The sequence below is a fragment of the Somniosus microcephalus genome, chromosome 1 (genome assembly GCF_052327205.1).
Source record: "Somniosus microcephalus isolate GS21.2 chromosome 1, FLI_Smic_1.0, whole genome shotgun sequence".
In the NCBI taxonomy this organism is placed as follows: Eukaryota; Metazoa; Chordata; class Chondrichthyes; order Squaliformes; family Somniosidae; genus Somniosus; species Somniosus microcephalus.
The window spans coordinates 170239560-170264954 of NC_140987.1; the positions used below are offsets into that span (position 1 = coordinate 170239560).

A 25395-nucleotide genomic window follows, 5' to 3' on the forward strand; every position below is an offset into this window, starting at 1 on the left:
ATCGGCAAATTTAGAAATTCTACTCTCTATTCCAATATCCAGGTAATTTATATAAATACATCAAAAAAAGCAGTGGCCCCAGCACTGACCCTTGGGGACCACCACTGTCTACCATCCCACAGTCTGAAAAACGGCTATTTACCACAACTCGCTGTTTTCTGTCCTTAAGCCAATTCCTTATCCAAGCTACCACTGACCCACCTATTCCATGAGCCTCAATTTTGTTAACCAGCCTTCTATGTGGTACTTTGTCAAACAACTATCGAAAATCCATGTAGACAACATCCATTGCATTCCCTTCATCAATCCTCTCTGTTACTTCATCAAAAAATTCAATTAGATTAGTCAATTATGATCTGCCTTTTACAAATCCGTGTTGGTGCTCCTTAATTAGCTTAAGCCTCTCCAAGTGCCTATTAATTTTTTCCTTGATTATTGTTTCTAAAACTTTACCTACCACTGATGTTAAACTGACGGGCCTGTAGTTACTAGGATTGTCCTTACACCCTTTCTTGAACAATGGTGTCACATTTGCCACTTTCCAATCCTCCGGCATCTCCCCCGCATCTAGGGAAAATTATGGCAAGCCCTTCCGCTATCCCCTCCCCCAATTTCCTTAGCAATCTGGGATGCAAGCCATCTAGACCAGGCGACTTGTCCACTCTGAGCACCCAGCCTTTCTAGTACATCCTGTCTATCAATTTTCACCCCTTCCATTGCTTCTACCGTTTCCACTTCTACCGATATTTTGTCAGCATCCACCTCCTTAGTAAACACCGATACAAAGTACTAATTGAGTATTCTAGCCTTGCCCTGCACCTCCAAGCATATATCACCACCTTTGTCTCTAATAAGCCCCATCCCACCTCTTACTACCCGCTTACTGTTTACATGCCAGAAGATTTTTGGGTTCCCTTTTATGTTAACTGCCATTCTACTCTCATATTCTCTCTTTGCCAATCGTATTTTCATCTTCATATTCCCTCTGAACTTACTGTATTTGGTCTCCCTTGAAGAATTCACCAATCATGCATCATACACCCTTTTATTGTTTCATCATCTTCTCCAACTCCCTTGTCATCCAAGGAGCCCTTGCTTTGGTTCCCTTACCCTTCCCTCTTGTTGGAATGTACCTAGCCTGTACTTGGAACATCTCCTCCTTAAAGATCACCCATTGTTCCGTTACAATTTTTCCTGTCAGTCTTTGGTTCCATTTTACCCTGGCTAGATCCTTTCACATACCATTGAAGTTAGCCCTATTCCAGTTTAGAAGTTCCACGCTCCTCTCCATTGCTACTCTAAATCTTATGATATGATATGATGATCACTCGCATCCAAGTGTTCTCCCACAGACACTTAGTCGACCTGGCCCACCTCATTCCCCAGCACCAGATCCAGCAATGCCTCCTCCCTAGTTGGGCCGTAACATATTGGTCAAGGAAATTCTCCTGAACACATTTCAGAAATTCCTCCCCCGCCTTTCCTTTACCCTAGCATTATCCCAATCGACATTTGGGTAATTAAAATCCCCCAATATCACCACTCTATAGCTCTGCGATTTCCCTGCAGATTTGCTCCTCTACCTCCCTCTCACTATTTGGAGACCTATAGAATACCCCCAATAGTGTGATCATACCCTTTTTGCTCCTCTAACCAAATGGATTCTGTCCTTGTCCCCTCAAGAACATCCTCCCTTTCCAACACTACAATGTCTTCCTTAATCAGCACTGCCACCCCACCTCCCTTTTCCCTTCCCTATCTTTTCTGAACACCTTGTACCCCTGAATATTAAGTGCCCAGTCCTCACCGTTTTTAAGCTGAAGATGGTTGCAAACGCTTCTTGGCAGAACCCAAACTGGGCATCAGTGAGCAGGTTATTGGTGAGTAAGTGCCACTTGATAGCACTGTCGATGACACCTTCCATTACTTTGCCGATGAGAGTAGACTGATGGAGCAGTAATTGGCCGGATTGGATTTGTCCTGCTTTTTATGGACAGGACATACCTGGGCAGTTTTCCACATTGTCAGATAGATGCCACTGTTGTAGCTGTACTGGAACAGCTTGGCTCGAGGCATGGCTAGTTTTGGAGCACAAGTCTTCAGCACAACAGCCGGGATGTTGTCGGGGCCCATAGCCTTTGCTGTATCCAGTAAGCTCAGCTGTTTCTTGATATCACGGAGTGAATCGAATTGGCTGAAGACTGGCTTCTGTGATGGTGGGGACCTCAGGAGGAGGCCGATGTGGATTGTCCACTCGGCACTTCTGGCTGAAGATGGTTGCAAACGCTTCAGCCTTGTCTTTTGCACTCACGGGCTGGGCTGCACCATCATTGAGGATGGGGATATTCATGGAGCCGCCGCCTCCTCCCGTTAGTTGTTTAATGGTCCACCACCATTCGCGACTGGATGTGGCAGGACTGCAAAGCTTTGATCTGATCCGTTGATTGTGGGATGGCTCAGCCCTGTCTATAGCATGCTGCTTTTTATAGTCCTGTGTTGCAGTTTCCCCGGGTTGGCACCTAATTTTTAGGTATGCCAGGTGCTGCTCCTGGCATGCTCTTCTACACTGCTTATTGAACCAGGGTTGGTCCTCTGGCTTGATGGTAATGGTAGTGAGGGATATGCCAGGCCATGAGGTTACAGATTGTGGTGGAATACAATTCTGCTGCTGCTGATGGCCCACATGATGCCCAGTTTTGAGCTGCTAGATCTGTTCTGAATCTATCCCATTTAGCACGGTGGTAGTGCCACACAACACGATGGAGGGTGTCCTTAGTGTGAAGACGGGACTTCGTCTCCACAATGACTGTGCAGTGGTCACTGCTACCAATACTGTCATGGACAGATGCATCTGCGGCAGGTAGACTGGTGAGGATGAAGTCAAGTAGGTTTTTCCCTCATGTTGGTTCTCTCACCACCTGTCACAGGCCTAGACTGGCAGCTATGTCCTTCAGGACTCAGCCAGCTCGGTCAGTAGTAGTGCTACCGAGCCACTCTTGGTGATGGACATTGAAGTCCCCCATCCAGAGTACATTCTGTGCCCTTGCTACTCTCAGTGCTTCTTCCAAGTGGTGTTCAACATGGAGGAGTACTGATTCATCAGCTGAGGGAGGGCGGTAGGTGGTAATCAGCAAGTGGTTTCCTTGCCCGTGCTTGACCTGAAGCCATGGGACTTCATGGGGTCCAGAGTCAATGTTGACGACTCCTTCCCGACAGTATACCACTGCGCCACCACCCCTGGTGGGTCTGTCCTGCCGGTGGGACAGGACATGGATGGTGATGGAGGAGTTTGGGACATTGGCTGAAAGGTATGATTCTGTGAGTATGACTATATGGCTGTTGCTAGACTAGTCTGTGGGACAGCTCTCCCAATTTTGCCACAAGTCCCCAGATATTGGATATTCGACTTTCTACGCCATCATCTAAGTTGTTAATAAATACTGTAAATAGTTCAGGCCCTAACATAGATCCCTGCGAGATACCACTAGTCACCTCCTGCCAATTTGAGTACCTGCAGAGTAGAGTTTTGGGTAAAAATAAGCAGAGTGGGTCAAGAAGGGACAAAGAGAATAACAAAGGTAATAAGGCATCAGTGACTAAGGTGACATCAGGGAAAAATAGAAATTGTGCAATGAAAAAGGGTTAATATCTGAATGTGCGAAGCATTCGCAACAAAATAGATGAATTAATAGCGGATAGAAACTAACAGGTTTGATCTAATAGCCAGAACGGAGACGTGATTGCAAAGTGGCCAAGGTTGGGAACTAAACATTCCAGGATACTTAACTATTAGAAGAGAAAGGCAAAATGGAAAAGGAGGAAGGGTAACCCTGATAATAAAGGATGGGATAAAGACAGTAGAGAGAAAGGATCTTAGCTCCGAAAATCAAGTAGTAGAATCAGTTTGGGTGGAGCTAAGAAACAGCAAGGGACAGAAAACATTGGTGGGAGTTGTTTATAGGCCCCCAAACAGTAGTATTAGGGGAAATATAAATCAGGAAATTAGAGGCACATGTAACAAGGGTAACACAGTAATCATGGGGGACTTTTGTGGAGGATGAATTCATGGAATGTATGCAAGACAGTTTGTTAGATCAGTATGTTGAGGAACCAATTAGGGAACAGGCTATTTTAGGTCTGGTATTGTGCAATGAAAAAGGGTTCATTAATAACCTCGTAGTAAAGGGGCCTTTAGGGAAGAGTGACCATAATATGATAAAATTTTATATTGAGTTTGGTTAAATCCGAAACTAGGGTCTTAAATCTAATCAAAGCAAACGATGTAGGTACGAGGGGCAAGTTGACTAAGGTAGATTGGGAAACTACATTAAAAGGTATGATGGTAGACAAGCAATTAATACATAATTTAAAGAATTAATACATAATTTACAACAAATATACATTCCTTTACGGCACAAAAACCCTACAAGAAAAGTGGTCCGACCGTGGCTAACAAGAGAAGTTAAAAAGAGAGTATTAGGTCAAAGGAAGAGGCTTATAATGTTGCCAAGAGTAGTAGGCCTGAGGATTGGGTGAATTTTAGAATTCAGCAAAGCAGAAATTGATAAAGAAAGGGAAAATAGAATGAGAGTAAACTAGTGAGATACATAAAAAGACTAAAAGCTTCTATAGGTATGTAATGTAAAAAGGAAAAGATTAGCGAAAGTAAATGTGTGTCCCTTACAGGCTGAGACAGGAGAAATTATAATGGGGAATAAGGAAATGGCAGAGAAATTAAACAAATGCTTTGTGTCCGTCTTCACGGAAAAAGACCCAAAAACTTCCCGGAAATAGTGGTGAACCAAGGCTCTATCGAGAATGAGGAACTGAAAGAAATTAGTATTAGTAAAAATTAGTACTGGAGAAATTAATGGGACTGAAAGCCAATAAATCCCCGGGACCTGATGGCCTACATCCTAGGGTTTTGAAAGAGGTGGCTATCGAGATAGTGGATGCATTGGTTGTCATTTTCCAAAATTCCATAGATTCTAGAACGGTTCCTGCAGATTGGAAGGTGACATATGTAACCCCACTATTTAAGAAAGGAGGGAGAGAGAAAACGGAGTACTACAGACCAGTTAGCCTGACATCGGTACAGGAAACTTTGTGATATCCGGCACCGACGGGACCAAGCTGTTGCCATCCCATCAAAACTGCCAGACAAACCAGCGCTAATGTTAAAACATACTGAAGCTTTTGAGCTCCGTATCTAGCAACAAACCCGAACAGCTTCTAAACAGTCGGCCGTAGCTTGCAAGCGTCTCTGTAGCTAAGCAACAGCTTTAGCTAGACCTTGCAGAGCCTGACTGGTGAAAACAAAGCAACGAAAATAAAAAAACTTACTGAACCGACTCCTGAATTTTGCCGGTGGCTCGAGCATTCCGGACAGTTAACCTCCGGATAAACCAAAGTTTCCTGTAGTAGGGTGCTAGAATCTATTATTAAGGACGTGGTAACAGGGCATTTAGAAAATAATAATAGGATTGGGCAGAGTCAACATGGATTTATGAAAGGGAAATCGTGTTTGACAAATCAGTTTTTGAGGTTGTAACTAGCAGAATAGATAAGGAGGAAGCAGCGGATGTGGTGTATTTTGATTTTCAGAAGGCAGTCGATAAGGTGCCACATAAGAGGTTATTAAACAAAATTAGGGCTCATGGGATGGGGGATAATATACTAGCATGGATTAAGGATTGGTTAACAGACAGAAAAGAGAGAGTGTAGGAATAAACGGGTCAATTTTGGGTTAGCAAGCGGTAACTAGTGGGGTACCGCACAGATCAGTGTTTGGGCCTCTGCGATTCACAATCTATATCAATGATTTGGATGAGGGAACCAAATGTAATATATCCTAGTTTGCTGATGATACAAAGCTAGGTGGGAATGTAAGTTGTGAGGAACATGCAAGGAGGCTTCAAGGGGATATAGACAGGCTAAGTGAGTGGGCAAGAACATGGCAAATGGAATATAATGTGGAGAAATGTGAAGTTATCCACTTTGGTAGGAAAATAGAAAAGCAGAGTATTTTTTAAATGGTGAGAGATTGAAAAATGTTAGTGTTCAGAGGGACCTGGCTGTCCTTGTACATGAATCACTGAAACTTAACATGCCAGTACAGCAAGCAATTAGGAAAGCAAATGGTATGTTGGCCTTTATTACAAGAGGATTTGAGTATAAGAGTAAAGACGTCTTACTGCAATTATATAGGGCCCTGGTGAGACCACACCTGGAGTATTGTGTACAGTTTTGGTCTCCTTACCTAAGGAAGGATATACTTGCCATAGAGGGAATGCAACAAAGGTTCACCAGACTGATTCCTGGGGTGGGGGAATTGTCCTATGAGGAGAAATCGAGTAGACTAGGCCTATATTCTCTAGAGTTTGGAAGAATGAAAGGTGATCTCATTGAAACATACAAAATTCTTACAGGACTTGACAGTAGATGCAGGGAGGATGTTTCCCCTGGCTGGGGAGTCTAGAACCAGAGGTCACAGTCTCAGAATAAGGGGTCAGCCATTTAGGACTGAGATGAGGAGAGATTTCTTCACTCAGAGGGTGGTGAATCTTTGAAATTCTCTACCCCAAAGGGCTGTGGAGGCTCAGTCGTTGAATATATTCAAGACAGAGATCAATAGATTTTTGAATATTAAGGGAATCAAGGGATCTGGGGATAGTGCAGGAAAGTGGAGATGAGGTAGAAGATCAGCCATGATCTTACTAAATGGCAGAGCAGGCTTGAAGAGCCAAATGGCTTACTCCTATTCCTATTTCTTATGTTCTTAGATGTTAGTCTAACTGGTCTATTATTCCCTGGTTTCCCGCTCTTACCATTTTTAAATAGTGGAGTGACATACACAATTTTCCAATCTAAAGGAATGGTTCCTGAATCGAGAGAACTTTGGAAGATTATAGTTAGGGCATCTGCAATGTGCTCACCTACTTCCTTTAAAACCCTGGGATGGTAACCATCTGGCCCTGGGGATTTGTCACTCTTTAGGGCCATTATTTTCTTCATTACTGTTATTTTACTTACATTAATTTTGATCGAGTCCCTGTCCCTGATTTAGTTTCCTTTAGATTTCTGGCAGTTCCGATGAAGGGTCATCGACCTGAAACGTTAACTCGGTTTCTCACTCCACAGATGCTGCCTGACCAGCTGAGTATTTCCAGCATTTTCTGTTTTTATTTCAGATTTCCAGCATCTGCAGTACTTTGCTTTTGCCCCACCAGTTCTATTTGTTTTCCTTGGTGGTGTAGTAGCTACCTGCCTTCTCACTTGCCTTGGCCTACCTGCCCACTGTTTTTTTCTGGCTAGCCTTAAACTTAAAACCCAGATCTCATGCTCATTAACATCATGACCCGCTAATCTCCATGGCTCATAACCCCCAATTACCTGAAAAAAACCCTGGTTCCTTGGGAGCTTGTTGCCCAAGAATTTTTTTTTTTTTTTTTTTTTTTTATAAAGAACAGGAATGTGTACAAGCACTTAGAAACATAGAAGATAGGAGCAGGAGTAGGCCATTCGGCCCCTTGAGCCTGTTCCGCCATTTAATGAGATCATGGCTGATCATCCAAATTCAGTACCCTGTCCCTGCTTTCTTCCCATATCCCTTGATCCCTTTAGCCTTAAGAAATATATCTAACTCTAAATGTATAACTATTCTCATCTACCTCCCATGGTGTTGCACATGGGGTGTCAAGGCAGGGCAAAGTTTGCAGGGTGGATGTGCTAACTGGCCACGGTACAGGAGGCCATTCAAGTGTTGGGGGGGGGGGGGGGGGGGGGAGTGAAAAGGAATGTGGTAGGGGACAGTATAGTCAGGAGGATAGATACTGTTCTCTGCAGCCGCAACCGGGAGTTCCGAAGGCTGTGTTGCCTGCCCGGTGCCAGGGTTAAGGATATCTCCTCGCGGCTGGAGAAGAATTTGGAGTGGGAGGGGGAGGGTCCAGTGATCGTGGTCCACGTAGGAACCAACAACAAAGGTATAAGGTTCTGCTGAGAGTGTTTGAGGAGAGCTAGGATCCAAATTAAAAAGCAGAACCTCAAAGGTAATAAATAATCTCTGGATTGTTACCTGAGCCACGTGCAAATTGGCATAGGGACAAGCAGATCAGAGAGTTCATTTGAGCCAAGTCAAAAAGAATTAAAGATAAATGGAAGCTAAAGAGGCAAAGCAGGGATATAAAGATAAGATTAGGGATAAGCAGAGGCTTTTAAAATACAAAAGGAACCCGATAGCAGGAATCACAGAATCTACAGTGCAGATAGAGGCCATTTCAGCCCATCGAGCCTGCACCGACACATATCCCACCCTATCCCCGTAACCCCACATATTTAATCCCCTAACACTAAGGGTCAATTTATCATAGCCAAATCAACCTAACCTGCACATCTTTGGACTGTGGGAGGAAACCGGAGCACCCGGAGGAAACCCACGCAGACACAGGAATTAGATAAAAAGGCAAACAGATTTTTTTTTTTTTTTTTTAAACTTGAGAAACACTGCAAACTTTCAAGAAAAGTGTTTTTTCAGGTATATATACACACATACACAGTAAACTTAGAAAGACTTGGGCTAATCAAGGAGAATCAGCATGGATTTGTAAAGGCCAGGTGTCTTTGACCAATTTAATTGCATTTTTTGTAGACATCAAAGAATTAGATTACAAAATGCAGTGGATGTGTACATATGGATTTTGAGAAGATATTTGATAAGTTGTGAAAATTAAGGCACATGGTATTAAACAAAATATAGCTGCCTGTATAGTGTGTCAATTTGGCTAAATGATAGCATTATTGTCTGTGAGCCAGAAGATCCAAGTCCCACTCTAGGTAGGCACACTCTTCTTCAAATCCCCTTTCAGAAAGAAGTCTACGGATGCTACTAAGGGAAGCACTCCAAGTGAATAGGGCGTCAACAGGAATAATACTTGGCTTACCTACTCGCCACGGTGGGGCCTGGGAATACAGAATTGAGATTGCATAGATATACTTTGTTACAGTCAGTATCCGGCCTCTTCCCAGATGAATATTTAGATTTGATTTTATGGTATATTTGTACTATTCCCACGGATCTGTCGTCTGAAAGGTTATCGATATTGACGAACACTATAGAGGCCTTTGTGATAACTTTCTGGTGTGACAGGTATCTTTGTTGGCCACGTCACCATTTCAGTAAGATGTGCACTGCTAAACTGAAAAAAAAAAATCGGGTGTTTTGCCTTTGGCATGTACAATATTCACCAGAGACCAATCAACAAAGCCCCAAACGGTTGGCATGTCTCCAGTGCCAGAAGAGCATGGATGACATCCAAGTATGAGTAGCTGGATGTATTGAGATCAATGACTAGGAATGGCTGTCTTTTTTTAAGATCAATTTTTGTCATAAATAGTAAGAGGCATACAATGTGGTCACTCTTCTATAGGTATGGCTTCAGAACCAACGACAAATTTACCAAGCAGTGCTGTTAAGTATGGTGCCGAGCAACTTATGGATTGATTGTGCTCAACACAATTGGCCATTGCATTTTCACAGTATATTAAAGTTGGTGCTGACAAGCTATTCCAAATGTGAAGATATTTAATAGTTTCAATGCAGGCAATACATTACATAGGTCAGTGCCAGATGTACCAAAGAACCCAACACTCAGCTTAAAATGGGGGCAGGCAAGAGAGAAGATTCACTAAGCTGAGTGCTCAAATTCAAATTGTGTCTCATAACCCCTTTTTGGGGGTTTTGGATATTTTGCTTGCTCTTCACAATATATATTAATGATCTAGACGAGGGAACTAGATGTAATATCTCCAAATTTGCAGACGACACAAAGCTGGGTGGGCGTGTGTGCTGCGAGGAGGATGCCGAGAAACTCCAGGATGATTTGGACAGGTTGGGTGATTGGGCAGAAGCATGGCAGATGCAATATAACGTGGATAAATGTGAGGTTATCCACTTTGGTGGCAAAAACAGGAAGGCAGATTATCTGAATGGCAATAGATTGGGCGAAGGGGAAGTGCAACGAGACCTGGGTGTCCTTGTGCACCAGTCGCTGAAGGTAAGCATGCAGGTGCAGCAGGCGGCAAATGGTATGTTGGCCTTCGTAGCGAGAGGCTTTGAGTACAAGAACAAGGATGTCTTGCTGCAGTTGTACAGGGCCTTGGTGAGACCACATCTTGAGTATTGTGTGCAGTTTTGGTCGCCTTATCTGAGGAAGGATGTTCTTGCCATGGAAGGAGTTCAGCGAAGATTCACCAGGCTGATACCTGGGATGGCAGGAATGACGTACGAGGAGAGATTGGGTCGATTGGGCTTGTACTCGCTGGAGTTTAGAAGAATGAGAGGGGATCTCATTGAAACTTATAAAATTCTGACAGGACTGGACAGACTAGATGCAGGAAGGATGTTCCCGATGGTCGGGGAGTTCAGAACCAGGGCTCACAGTCTAAGGATAAAGGGTATGCCATTTAGGACAGAAATGAGGAGGAATTTCTTCACCCAGAGAGTAGTGAACCTGTGGAATTCTCTACCACAGAAGGCAGTAGAGGCCAATTCATTAAATATCTTCATGAAGGAGTTGGATATATTTCTTAAGGCTAAAGGGATCAAGGGGTATGGGGAGAAAGCAGGGACGGGGTACTGAATTTGGATGATCAGCCATGATCACATTGAATGGCGGAGCAGGCTCGAGGGGCCGAATGGCCTACTCCTATCTTCTATGTTTCAGATCTCAATGTGGCTGTCTGAAGGGTACGGTTGATGATAGTTATCCTAAGCCCTGGAAAGAGCACTGCTTGCAGCTGAACCCTTAAACAAGCTACTAGTATTGATTTTATTTTCCTTGATTTATTTGTGTGCCCATATAAATAGATTTTTGAGCGGTTCACCAACCAATGCCAACACCTTCTCAGGATAAAACCAGAAAATACTACCGTCTAGAAACAGAAATCACTTGCAAAGTGTGAAACTGCAATGACTTTGTCATCTAACCTACTCTTGTGGAGAGATGCAATTCAGTTTCAAGGTGTGATAAGCAACAAACAGCTGAGGGGAAACAAAATGATGCAATGGTGCAGATGCTGGGGCTTTATACCATATGGGACAAAAAGACCGTCCCACTTATCTACCACATCATTTTCATATGAATGCTAAACACATGCTTTATCCAGAACCAATCAAGCTAGGCTTTATTCCCACGATATATAGAGAATCTAAGAACAACAATATGCGCTGCATCTTTATTTTTATCTACATTAAATATCTGTATAGTAGTGCAAGGTTTAGCTCTTAACAAATCAGTCACAGTATAAAAGTCATATGATCCCCTATATCACAAGTACACAATCCTAGCTAGGTCATTTGTAGCAGATGCAAGGAACTTTCCCAGGCAGGAAAGAAAAGCTGTGGAAAATGGATTCCTGCACAACTCCCATGACCCTTCCAATAGCTTTTTCGTGGATAACATAGGCAGAAGTCAGAGAATAGGTCATTTTCACAGTCACAACATAATGTACAGAGAGCCAAGTCGGCAGAACTGAATAACTTAGCAAAGAAGCAGAGATCTCATGTTTTTAATAAGATTGCTATATGTGCTCACAACTTTGGAAAAAATAAGATGGCACTCATAAGAACCTGACTGTTTCATGTTGATTTGGTGAAGACCACTAACTTCCTATTCTTACATGACATAGGCCAATGTTAGCAGAAGTGTAGAATATTGATAATATTTTTTTATCAATAAAAGGGATACCGAGCACACTCAATTTAAGAAAAAACACTGTCTACAAGCTACTTACAATTACTGGTGTTTAGAGCACACTCCAGTTGCATGTACAATTCGGTTTTTTGTGCCAATGTGCCCAGGTTTACCACTTTGGACTGAGGATAGGATAAAAATTTTTAGTTGAATTGAAGAACATTTCAGCATCCTTTACTCCGATTTCAGAACTTCCTTTGCACCTATATTTTGCAATATTATAGAACTGAATTCAAATGTAGAAAATATCCTGAATTTATTTTTAAGTCTTGGAAATAAGATTTAGAACACAACGGGGGAGAAATTCAGTTGGTTGCGCCACCCATTAGCGCCTTAAGAGGGCGCAAGCCAACTAGCGCCCGGGTGCGGCACTGCCCACGCCTCCCGCTAAATTCCGCGGGACGTTAGTGGTGGCGCTAACCGTTAGCGCTGCACCGCTGCAGATGAAGTCATCGGTGTGCGCAGCGCCCCGGCCGCGATATTCGGCAGCGCCCCGATTTACCACCTGTGGCTGGGGAAGCGCAAATTAAAGGCGCAGTGCGGGGCGGCCATTTTTGTTGTTGGCCGCCTGCCAGCACTCCCGTCCCCGGCCTCCTAAACCCCCCCCCTCGCGGAGTGCAGGCTGCGCTCCAAGAGCCCGGCACTTCTCTTCGGTGCCAGGCTCTTTTGCCTGCACTCCCGATCCTCGGGGGCCCAGCTGGGCCCCAGATCGCGCTGCACAAGGCCCCTCCCCTTTAAGAAGGGGAGGAAGGCCTGCAATACACGCTGCGGCACATTGCACCACGATATTCACTCGCAGCGCCCCAAGAGGGATGCGGGGCGCCTCCAGTAGCGCTGCGCTTCCCTTTGGGGCGCAAACGACCAATTTCCAGTGCAGGGGCGCGAATGTTTCCGGGGTGCTACTTTTAGCTCCCTGGCGAGGTTAGCGCCCCAAACGGGGCTATACTCAATTTCTCCCCCAACATGCCACAATGGTCCCGATACTTATTAATTTCTGAATCTATGTAGAGAATGTCATACTCCAGATTACATTAATTCTTAACAATCCTCCATCATACTGCATCAGATAAATTCAATGTCTATATTATCTTCATCAATCCAAATAAATTACATTTTTGCTGCAATTTCTAAAGGAGAAATCTTGTTTTCCTTTTGTTATGATGGAAGTAAGACGGATCTAATGATGCCAGAACCAACTGAGTGTATATTCTTAAGCAACAGATTTTAAGTGCCTCTTCATAATTTTGTGTCTGCCATCTCTTCCACACCTGTAACATTTTCAAACCAAGAAAACCAAAATGCATAAGAGAGCATAAATTTCAAAAACTTGCAAAAGGCTCAAACACAAGCTTTTAGCATAAATCAGACACTATTGGTTTCCCTCCTACCTGGTCCTCAGCAGTTTGTTTTTCTGCAGCAGCAAAGTGAGGCACAAGGCCAGGAACAGTTGGAATGAAGAAGGGAACAGATTTGGGCACTTTAGGTGGTTCCTTGGGTTTGTTCCTTTTCTGTAGATCAGCCAAACAAAACAGATGAATGATCAGAACACAAGAGTGTACAAAGTATGATTTTAAAATGGTCACCAAGAGAAGTTTCACTAAAATATATGATGGTACCTTTAGTTTGATATAACATCTTTCTAACCAATTAAAATTATCCCTGACTTCTCAAATAACGTATGGATAATGAAAGTATGGCTTATTATAAAGTTATTAGACAAACATTCAAAAATAAAGTAAACATTTAACTGAAATTTAGGTAGTAAGCAATTTCCAACATTTAAACTATGAACAAGACCACATATTGTAAACCATCAGTGGAATATGCGTACAAAGCAATATATGTGCACAGAAGGCAGGGTAATGACAACTGATTTGACTTTTTTTCTACAGCACGTGTTATTTTCATGTAACACCACTATAAATAACAGCTTAAAAATATTCATTCAAGAAAATTTAGATTAAAAAGTACATTAACTATTTGCTACCTTGATAACATCGAGGTTGAGGAGATTTTTCCAGCGTGATTCTGGAAGCAAAGAGAGCGTCACCAACTGCTCTCCGAGCTGTTCAGACGAAATATATTCTATCATCTGACCTTCTACTTCCTCATCATTCTCTGAAGTCTCCAGCTCTAAAACAAAAGTGGTTTCCACATTATTTAAAAATGTTAAAAACGTTAAATGCCAACAAGCTGTAATAACCTAAATGCTTTCTGTTAAGTTTATGAAAAATTGGGCTTGTAATTAAACTTGCACAAAAATTACATGTTCTGTTTAAAGAGAACTCAAGAAAGCCAAATAATCAACATTAGAATTTTTTATATATATGTGGTTTTAATCATGAGAGGTAGCATCATATACACAATATTAAGCAGCCTGAAAAACTAAAAATTAAATGCAATTTCTGGAAAATTCAGTTAAAAAAAAACCTTGTTGTCGGCACATTCCAGGAAGCATTATAACAGAAGGTTGATAATCAGCAGGAAGCGGCCGAAGGGAAATAATATTATACAGCGTGTTGTTGGACCTAAACAAAAGAGAAAAGGACTTTTCAGGATTTGCTGTTCATCCCAATTACCATAATTGTTGGCATGCATTTCATGGTCAACCCATCCAAACACTTGCATTTATTTATTTTTTGAAAGGAAATATACATTTTCCTAATTCAAATTCATTGACAGCCCATTGATTTATGACTCTTACAGTTTCTACTCACTTATGATTATGTGCAGTTGTGCTTTTATAAAAAGAAAGAACCTGCATTTATATACTGTCTTTCATATCCTCAGGACGTCCCAAAATGCTTCACAGCCAATGAATTGCTTTTGAAGCGTGGGCACTGCTGTTTTGTAGCCAAACATGGAAGCCAATTTGTACACAGCAAACTCTTACAGACAGCAATGAGATAAATAACCAGTTAATCAGACTTTGGAGGTGTTGATTGAGGTACAAGTGCTGGCCAGGACAATGGCAGAATTTCCCTGCTTTACCTTGAATACTGCCATGGAATCTTTAACACCCATCTGAACAGGCAGATAAGGGCTTCGTAAAACATCTTATCTGAAAGATGTCACCTTTGATAATGCATCATTCCCTCGGTGAAAAGTCTAAAAACAAAATTGTTACTTCATCATCTAAATAGTTCAAGGTAGAAGGTGAGAAATAATTGACAATTCTCCTATTGCACTTCATTACTGGCTTAATCCACGAATAGTCTTGTTCAATTCCTATTGGTTGCAACCTCAGTGAAATGAAGAATGAGGGAGTAAAGAACAAACACTTGAGTATCACCCCCTTGTGCTTGCCACAAATGAATAAATGTGCCTAGATTTCCAATGCAATACATTAAATGGTATATAAAATTAACCAGCACTATATTTATAGTCGTCGGCATTTGAAATCTGCTATGCATGGACATTAACAGAACTTTACCAAACTATGCATAACATTTAAGAAGCACAAACATATTTTTAAAGTTTGCAGATGACAGCCTGGAAATGTAGTAAACAGTGAGGAGGATAGTAGCAGACTTTAAGAGGACAGACAGACTGATGAAATGGGCAGACACAGGGAAATGTGAAGCGAGGCATTTTGAAGGAAAAATTAGGAGGCAATATAAATTAAACTGTACAATTTTAAAGTGGGTGCAGGAACAGAGAGACCTCAGGGTTCACATACACAAATCTTTGAAGGTGGCAGGACAATTTGAGAAGGCTGTTAAAAAACATATGGAATCCTTGACTTTATAAATAGAGGCATAGAGCACAAAAGCAAGGAAGTTATGGTAAACTCTCTCACTGGTTAGGTCCCAGCTAGAATATTGGCCCAGAATTTGTGGTCCTGATGACAGCGAACTGGCAGTGTTAGCCGTCATTTCGCCATTGAAACTGACTCCCAACTTCAGGATTTAGTGCATGCGCAGCCTAACACAGAAATCCTGAAGTTGCGGTCTGACATTCACTGCTGTGCGTTGCCCCCACCCCAACCCAGGAATCAGTGTAAGCTTTCAAATCAGGGGAATGAATGCTTCGGCTCTTCTGCAGTAATTATGCCGTTAAATTCCCCACTAAAAGTTAGACCCAAAGAGATTAGGTGTAACTGGGGGGTTTAATAGCATATTGACTGCTAAACAAAGGTTATGGCCCTAAAAAAATTTAATTTTAATTTTGTGCAGTGACAAATTTATCCAATTTAATAAAAAATAAAATGAAACTTTTTTTAAATAATTTTTTTTAACAGAAGTTTGTTCATCTTTAATTCAGGTTTGCCTTTTCCCCATGTGAGAGCCCCAATCTTTGTGTTGCTCTAACATTTTTAAAAAGTTAAATTTTAAGAGCTTACCCACTTCCCTGCTCGCTGTGTCAGAATTCTGCATTTTGATTGGCTGCTAGGACAGCTTGTTGACATCACATCAGCTCTTAGAAGTAAAGGGAATTAGGGGTTACAGGGCACGGGCAGGAAATTGGACATGAGTCTATGTTCGGAACGGTCATGGCTCTGTGGGTAATGGGAGTGGGCCCAGGGGCCGTGTAGCCTGGTTCTGCTCCTACTTCTTGTGTTCTAATTATGTGTTAGATTTCAGGAGATGGTTCTATTCCTGTTCCTGGCTGGGGTGGAGATCACCTTTTACAGATGGTAAGTACTGTAGAAAATATAGGGACAGTGATCTCCTGGACGGCCGATTGGCCTACTCCTGCTCCTATTTCTTATGTTATGTTCACTGCTGACCGTAAATTCTGAGCCGGTGTGTCCAATTCTGGGCAACAAACTTTAAGAAGGATATCAAGCAATGTTCCCACACAGCGCTCTGCAGGTCCCACGCAGCTGGTGAGCTGGCTTTTAAATAGGAAAAAAAGCTAATGTGTGTAATTTTGAAGGGGCCGCACAGACCAAAAAAGAGGGAACATTGATGTCAAGGCCTTAAAAAAAGTCACAAATGACACCCTATGTGACTGTGACCGTCGTAAACCATCCCTCCTTCTCGACCTGTCTGCAGCCTTTTGTCACAGTTGACCACGAATGTTCCCTTTAAGCTGCGCAGCGCTCCATGGGTCCTGCGCAACCGGTGAGCCAGCTTTTAAATTGACAAAAATGTGCATGCACGGACCTTTGAATGGGCCACGCAGCCCGTTAAAGGGGTTGCGCATCTCTCTTTCCCCTCTCCCCTCCCTCTCCTCCCCCCCCCCCCCCCACCCACCCAAATAAAATTTCGGGGAACACTGTTGACCACACCATCCTCCTCCAACGCTTCTCCTACGTCTGGGTGGGTCTGCACTCACCTGGCTCCATTCTTAGCTATCTAGTCGTAGCCAGAGAATCACCTGCAATCGTTCTCTTCCTGCTCAGTTACCTCTGGAGTGCCCCAATGATCTATCCTTGGCCCCTCTCCTATTTCTCATCTACATGCTGCCCATTGGCGACATCATCCGAAAACACGATGTCAGGTTCCACATGTACGCTGATGACACCTAGCTCTACCTCACCATCACCTCTTTCTCAGCTCCTCCACTGTCTCGAATTTGTCACACTGCTTGTCTGACTGGATGAGCAGAAATTCTCAACTAAATATTGGCAAGACTGAAGCCATTGTCTTTGGTTTCCGCCATAAACGCTGTTCCATAGCCACCAACTCCATCAGTCTCCCAGGCAACTGTCTGCAGCTGAACTAGACCGTTCGCATCCTTGGTGTTGTATTTGACCGAGACGAGGATCCGACCACATATCGATTCCATCACCAAGACCGCCCATTTCCACCTCCCTAACATCCCCCGACTCCGCCCCACCTCAGCTCATCTGCTGCTGAAAGCCTTTGTCGCCTCTAGATGTGACTATTCCAACGCTCTCCTGGTCGGTCTCCCATCTTCCACCCTCCATAAACTTGAGCTCATCCAAAACTCTGGTGCCCGTATCCTAACTCTCACCAAACCCGTTCACCCATCACCACTATGCTCGCTGGCCTACACTGGATTCTGGTCAGGCAATGCCTCAATTTTAAAATTCTCATCTTTATTTTCAAATCCCTCCATGGCCTCACCCCTCCCCATCTTTGTAACCTCCTCCAGCCCCACAACCCTCAGATATCTGCGCTCCTCTAATTCTGACCTCTTGCACATTCCCGATTTTAATAGCTCCAACTCTGGTGGCCGTGCCTTCAGCTGCCTAAACCCTATGCTCCGAAATTCCCTCCCTAAGCTTCTCCGCATCTCAACCTCTCTTTTCCTTAAAACCTCTCTCTTCAACCAAGTTTTTAGGAACATAGGCCATTCAGCCCCTCAAGCCTGCGCCGTCATTCGATGAGATCATGGCTGATCTGCGATCTAATTCCATATACCTGTCTTTGGCCCATATCCCTTAATACCTTTGGTTAGCAAAAAGCTATCCGTCTCCGATGTAAAATTAACAATTGATCTAGCATCAATTGCAGTTGGCGGAAAAGAGTTCCAAGCATCTACCACCCTTTTTGTGTAGAAGTGTTTCCTAATTTCATTCCCGAACGGTCTGGCTCTAATTTTTAGACTATGCCCCCATGTCCTAGAATCCCCAACCAGTGGAAATAGTCTCTCTCTATCTACCCTACCTGTTCCCCTTATTATCTTGAAAACTTCGATCAGATCACCCCTCAACCGTCTAAATTCTAGGGCATACAACCCTAATTTGTGTAATCTCTCCATGTAACTTAACCCTTGAAGTCCGGGTATCATTCTGGTAAACTTACGCTGCACTCCCTCCAAGGTCAATATAGCCTCCCTAAGGTCTGGTGCCCAGAACTGCTCACAGTACTCCTGGTCTGGTCTAACCAGGGTTTTGTATAGCTGCAGCATATCTTCTACCCACTTGTATTCTAGTCCTCTAGATATAAAGGCTAGCATCCCATTAGCCTTTTTGATTATTTTCTGTACCTGTTCATGACATTTTAATGATCTATGTACCTGAACCCCCAAGTCTCTTTGGACATCCACTGTTTTTAGCTTTTTACCATTTAGAAAGTACCCTGTTCTATCCTTTTTAGGTCCAAAGTGGATGACCTCACATTTGCTTACATTGAAATCCATTTGCCACAGTTTTGCCCATTCACTTAATCTATCGATATCCCCTTGTAATTTTATGCTTTCATCTACACTGCCTACAATGTCACCTATCTTTGTGTCATCGGCAAATTTGGATATATGACATTCTATGCCATCATCTAAGCAGTTAATAAATAGTGAATTGTTGAGGCCCCAACACAGACAGATCCCTGCGGGACACCATTAGTCACATCCTGCCAATTACAGTACCCGCCCATTATCACTACTCTCATCTCCTGCCGCTCAGCCAATTTCCTAACCAGGTCAATAATTTGCCCTCAACTCTGTGGGCTTCTACCTTAGATAACAGTCCCTTATGTGGGACTTTATCAAATACCTTCTGGAAGTCCATATAAATAACATCCATTCAATCAGGTTTGTCAGGTATGACCTACCTTTCACAAATCCATGCTGGCTGTCTCTGATCAACTGAAAATTTGAGGTGTTCACCTGTCACCCGTCCTAATATCTCAATATTAATGATCTAGACGAGGGAACGAGATGTAATATCTCCAAGTTTGCAGACGACACCAAGCTAGGTGGGCGTGTGTGCTGTGAGGAGGATGCAGAGAAACTCCAGTATGATTTAGACAGGTTGGGTGATATGGCAGATGCAGTATAATGTGGATAAATGCGAGGTTATCCACTTTGGTGGCAAAAACAGGAAGGCAGATTATTATCTGAACAGCAATAGATTGGGAAAAGGGGAAGTGCAACGAGACCTGGATGTCCTTGTGCACCAGTCGCTGAAAGTAAGCATGCAGGTGCAGCAGGCGGTTAAGAAGGCAAATGGTATGTTGGCCTTCATAGCGAGAGGATTCGAGTACAGGAGCAAGGACCTCTTGCTGCAGTTGTACAGGGCCTTGGTGAGACCACACCTTGAGTATGGTGTGCAGTTTGATCGCCTTATCTGAGGAAGGATGTTCAGCGAAGATTCACCAGACTGATACAGGAAACTTTGGTTTATCCGGAGGTTGTATGTCCGGAAACCTCGATCTACTGGCAGAAATCAGGAGCCGTTTTGTTAGGTTTTTTTTTCTTCTTGTGGCTTTGTTTTCAACAGTCGGGCTCTGGAAAGTCTCTCTGAAGCTGTTGCTAAGCTAGAGACGCTTCCAAGGTATGGGCTGACTGTTTACAAGCTGTTGCTAAGCAACAGTGTTTGTTGTCAGATACGGAGATGAAAACCTCCGTATGCTTCAACATTAACTTTGTATGTCCGGCAGTTTTGATAGATCGGCAACAGCTCGCTCCCATCGGTGCCGGATATAACAAAGTTTCCTGTACCTGGGATGGCAGGAATGACGTATGAGGAGAGATTGGGTCGATTAGGCTTATATTCGCTAGAGTTTAGAAGAATGAGAGGGGATCTCATTGAAACTTATAAAATTCTAACAGGACTAGACAGACTACATGCAGGAAGGATGTTCTCGATGATGGGGCAGTCAAGAACCAGGGATCACAGTCTAAGGATAAGGGGTAAGCCATTTAGGACTGAGATGAGGAGGAATTTCTTCACCCAGAGAGTGGTGAACCTGTGGAATTCTCTACCACAGAAGGCAGTTGAGGCCAACTTATTAAATATATTCAAGAAGGAGTTAGATATATTTCTTAAGGCTAAAGGGATCAAGGGATATGGGGAGAAAGCAGGGACAGGGTGCTGAATTTGGATGATCAGCCATGATCTCATTAAATGGCGGAACAGGCTCGAGGGGCCGAATGGCCTACTCCTGCTCCTATCTGCTATGTTTTTACGTGTCAAATTTTGTTTAACACTCCTGTGAAGCACCTTGGGTCATTTTACTATGTTAAAGGCGCTCTATAAATGAAAGTTGCTGTTGTAAAGTCAGTATTTTGTACAATTCATTTGGTTTCTGATATCTCTTATAAGATTTGATAACATTATTGTATTTGCCATTACCTTTGAGCCACGGTGTCAGCCATGGCTCAAGTTGGTAGCACCCTCGCCTGAGTCAGAAGGTTGTGGCTTCAAGTCCCACTCCAGAGACTTGAGCACAAAAATCTTGTACTGAGGGAGTGCGGCATTGTCAGAGGTGCCGTCTTTTGGATGAGACATTAAACCGAGGCCCCATCTGCTCTCTCAGGTGGACTTAAAAGATCCCATGGCACTATTTCGAAGGAGAGCAGGGGAATTATCCCTGGTGTCCTGGCCAATATTTATTCCTGAATCAACATCACTAAAAAAAGATTATCTGGTCATTAACACATTGCTGTTCACAAATTGGCTGCTGTGTTGCCTACATTAAAACAGTGACTACACTTCCAAAAGTACTTCATTGGCTGTAAAGCGCTTTGGGACGTCCAGTGGTCGTGAAAGGGGCGATATAAATGCAAGTCTTTCTTTTCTTTTTATACTGGTAGCAGTCATTTCTCTTAGTAATTACAACTAGACCTTTGTACAGTGGCACAATGCAGGTAGCTAATTGGGTCTTTGAATTCAGAAAGTACTTTACAACATTAAAAATAATACATGTAGTCTCTAATGTAACTGCTGAACAAATGATTAACTAAAATAGTCAATAATCACTGAAAAAAGTGAAACATTTCACTTGTGTTTTTCCAAATCTATTTTCAGACACATTAACAAATGAAGAATACAATATTTTTGTTCTGTAAAAACTGCACATACCAGAGGTAAATTCCCAAGTCATCTACATGAGCAGAAGCCAGAAAGTCTCCAGTGGAGGACATGGTAATACTGACAGCTGCTGAATCAAGCAAAAAGCAGTCTATTAAGCTGTGGAGAGAGAGAGAAAGAGAAATAGTGAAAATAAAAACAGGATTTCAAATTCAAACTTTGAAAATATCATTTAATTTAATTCTAAACATTTACAACTACTTCCACACAAATGTCCCGAGGTGCTTTACAGAAGACTTGGAGGATACAGAGCAGGAATTGAGAGAGGTTATTGAAGTCACCATCAAAGACGTAGCTTTTGAGGAGGTTTTTGAAGAGGGGGGAGAAGTGACAAGGTGGGCGAAGAGAACTCTATGGCGCACGGACATGTACCCAAAGGCTCTGACACCGATGATGGTGGGGTGGGGGCGGGTGAGAAGACAGTAGTAGTCGAACGATAGAGTGCAGGATTGCAGCGGTAAGGTGGCGCAAAGTCATGGAGAGATTTGAAAATTAGGAGGCTAATAAAGCAGATGAATTGGGGTATGGTGAGTCAATGGTGGCCAGTAAGGACAAGGGTGACAACTTAGTACGGGGCATGAAGCAAGCAGCAAAGTTCTGCATTATTTGGAATTTATGCAGGCTGATGGCCAGGTAACAGAGAATCTTGAACTCAGGAAGGTGCGGATGATAGTTTCAATGGTGGCAGAGGTGAGTCTGCTATTGTTGCAGAGGTGGAAGTAGACTATCTTTCCAATAAATCAGATGTGGGGTTTTAACTCAACTTGGGGCTGAACAAAGTACTGAGGTTGCACACCATCAGGTTCAACACGAATACGCAGCCAGGAATGGAATCAGAGCCTGATGCCCAAAAGTTTCTGGGGGAACTGAAAAGAAAGGCTTTTGCTTTGCCATATAAAGTTCTGACTCATGCAGAAATTAATGTCCGATACACAGACAACACAGCAGCATCCCTTACCAGTTAAACTGAGAATGCAGAAAGGATGAGATACAAAATGCTATAAGTTGGAGATAGATGCTGGTATTTAGCAGTAGTGAGTTAATGAAATGGAGTTTCGCTTTACAGGGGCTTGGTCCCTGGTAGTGTATCTCTGTCTCGCCACCATCAGTCGCTATCTTTTGCTGTGTCTCTCTCAGTAATAAAAATGCTCATCTTATCTAACAATCGCCAAAACACAGGTAATAATAATTAGAAGCTTTGTTCATTTAAAAAATATAATTCCGGTTTACACATGGTATCTGGATTATGAAATGTTGATATGTTTACATAGGTTTTTCCCCATTATAAATGTTCACAAGGTTAGGAAGGGTTTATCTGTTATAAATGCTTACATAGGTAGTTTCTATTGTAAATTTTGACATAAACATTAACAATCTTGTAGATGCACACATACTTACTGACCACAAGCCTTACCTTCTGTTGCCACAATTTTTGGTCACACCTCTGTCACTATTTAACACTGAAATTACCACTACAAATATTTATAATAGGAATTTCCAATGTAAATAGTTGTTTGTCATGGTTTGTTCAAATGACTCAAAATTCCTTTAAAAAAACCCCTCAGTAATTGAACTTTGATGTCCAAAATAAGGTTTTAAACATTTACATAGGTCACAATAATATTAAATTTAACCAATAAATTGTATTTTCTGTCTTTTAATGCCTTCCTTACCCTTAAAGTCTTTACTTCAAGGCCTCATCAATGAACATCTCCATGGGAGATCTGCTAGTTTACTAAAAATGCCTTTCACTATTTAAAGTTGTATGTTCTGATTAAAAGTTTTTAAGTACAACAGCATAAAGTAGCAACAGAACTTTCTTCCAATATTATTAGCGTGACACATTTTATTTCAACTTACCACCCTGATGGGAGATCCCAGGTCCTAATGGTACAGTCCATTGAAGCAGTAATTAACCAACGACCATCTGGACTAAAGGCCTTCAAAAAAAATTGTATAGGATATAGAGTTGTATTCAAGAGTTAGTGTTTCATTGTCTTTAGTCTAACTTCTGTAAAGCAGCATTATTAATTTCAAATAGAGCTATAATTTGTGAAATCAACCAGAAAATGCTGGAAAACACTTAGCAGATCAGGCAGCGTCTGTGGAGAGAGAAACAGAGTTAAACTTTTCAGGTCGATGACCTGTCATCAGAACTAGAACAAGTTAGAGATTTAACAGTTTTTAAGCAGGTACAGCATCAGGGATAAAGGGGGCAGGGGGAAAGGATAGGGTGAAGGCAGGAGTGATTCAATGACAAAAGGGATGATGATGGTGCAAGGCAAAAAGGGGTGGTAATGGGACAAGTAAAAAAAAAAGGGCCCCAGAGGTGTAAATGGTTACAACAGAATAGCAGAGGGGGAGGGAAGCATGGAAAATCTGCCAAAGAGGAGAAGGCTCCCGGGAATGTGGCGGGGAAAGGTAGGTAGAGCCCTAGGCATGTAGACCACCCCGCTGGCCGTGTATCGATAGGGAATCCCCACCCTAAGCACAAGCCCACACCTCCTCCACTCCCAGTGGCTCTGGTGCAGCCAACCGTTCTTTAGCAGCACCTGCTGTCTGAGAAAATGGGAGCGGTGGTTAAGAACTGAAGCTGTTAAACTCAAGGTTAAGTCCAGAAGGTTGTAAAATGCCCAATAGAAAGATGAGGTGCTGTTCCTCAAGCTTGCGTTGAGCTTCATTGGAACAGTGTAGAAGGCAGAGGACAGAACAGAAATGAGACGGAGAACTAAAGTGGCAAGTGACCAGAAGCTCAGGATCACGCTTGCGGACTGAACGGAGACGTTCAGCAAAGCGATTACCCAATCTACGATTCATCTCCCAATGTAGAGAAGACCGTATCGTGAGCAGCGAATACAGTATACCAAGTTGGAACAAGTATAAGTAAATTGCTGATTCACCAGGAAGGAGTGTTTGGTGCGCTGGACGGTGGAAAAGGAGGTGAAAGGGCAGGTATTATCTCCTGCGCTTGTGTAGGAAGGCATTTGAAGAGTGAACCAGGGTGTCACGGAGGGAACAGTCCCCTCTGAATGCTGAAAGGGGAGATGCATTTAGTGGTGACATCACACTGGAGGTGGTGGAAAATGATCCGTTGAATGTGGAGGCTGGTGGGGTGGAAGATGAGGTTAAGGGGGAATCTATCATGGTTCTCTGAGGGAGGGGAACGATTCATTTACAAGTCTAATTGTGAATATTGCTACAATTAAGATGTATTGCACTATTGTTTGGCTGTGATCATTTCAATGGGGTCGATTCTGACTTTTGGCCGACCGACTGGCAGAGTGTGCTGGTCAGCCGCCCGTTCTGCTGCCGAAGAGTCCTCTGTGATTTTATGGGGAGGTGGCGTCACAATTGCGAAGGGTGGAGTCCTGTGGCGGCAGCAGCCTAGGTTATTTTTGTGGGCCATGGAGGTGCACTCTTGCACAAAAATAATTAAGCATTTAATCTTTTGTGGGCCTTTTCAGTTCCATCAGCTGTGGAACTGGTCGGCGTGTGCACAGCTCATGCTCCAATCCATTCCGACCTTAAATGGCAACCGAGGTCCTATTACGTTACATAACCCAGATTTCCATATTAAAAGTGGCCCATCACTGGAAACAGGCGTCGCAATTAATTAATTGGTGTATTACTGTTTTGGACACCCAGCAATAAACCTCTTTCAAATTGGAGCTGACTGCATTGCCGTATCAACGGGGTGATAAGGTTACCGATCCCATTTTGAGGCCATTACCAACCCGTTAACGTGAAGGCAGCAAAAATCGAATCCAATGTCTGTAAGCTAGTCTAGACATTTAAAGATCGCTTTTAATTCTAAAGGAAGCTTTTGTCTGAGTCGATCTCGTTCCCCTCCCCCCCGCCCTGCCCTACTGCAAGGGAGTCCGCATGAATGGTCCAGGGCTACCTCTCCCTTCCTGTGAGGAA

The 25395-nt window shown here is 43.0% G+C and overlaps 1 protein-coding gene across 2 annotated transcripts in view; it reads right to left on the reverse strand.

Annotated features, from left to right (window-relative positions):
- The window catches only part of wdr36 (WD repeat domain 36), a 163939-nt gene that overhangs the window by 17359 nt on the left and 121185 nt on the right, over positions 1-25395 (reverse strand). For both annotated transcript variants that reach the window (XM_085987389.1, XM_085987381.1), the window contains exons 16-21: positions 23335-23414; positions 21466-21573; positions 14181-14278; positions 13738-13883; positions 13139-13258; positions 11791-11872 (exon numbers count right to left, since the gene is read on the reverse strand). In XM_085987389.1, coding sequence (XP_085843515.1) covers positions 11791-11872; positions 13139-13258; positions 13738-13883; positions 14181-14278; positions 21466-21573; positions 23335-23414 — 634 coding nt within the window. The remainder of the gene's footprint in view (positions 1-11790; positions 11873-13138; positions 13259-13737; positions 13884-14180; positions 14279-21465; positions 21574-23334; positions 23415-25395) is intronic.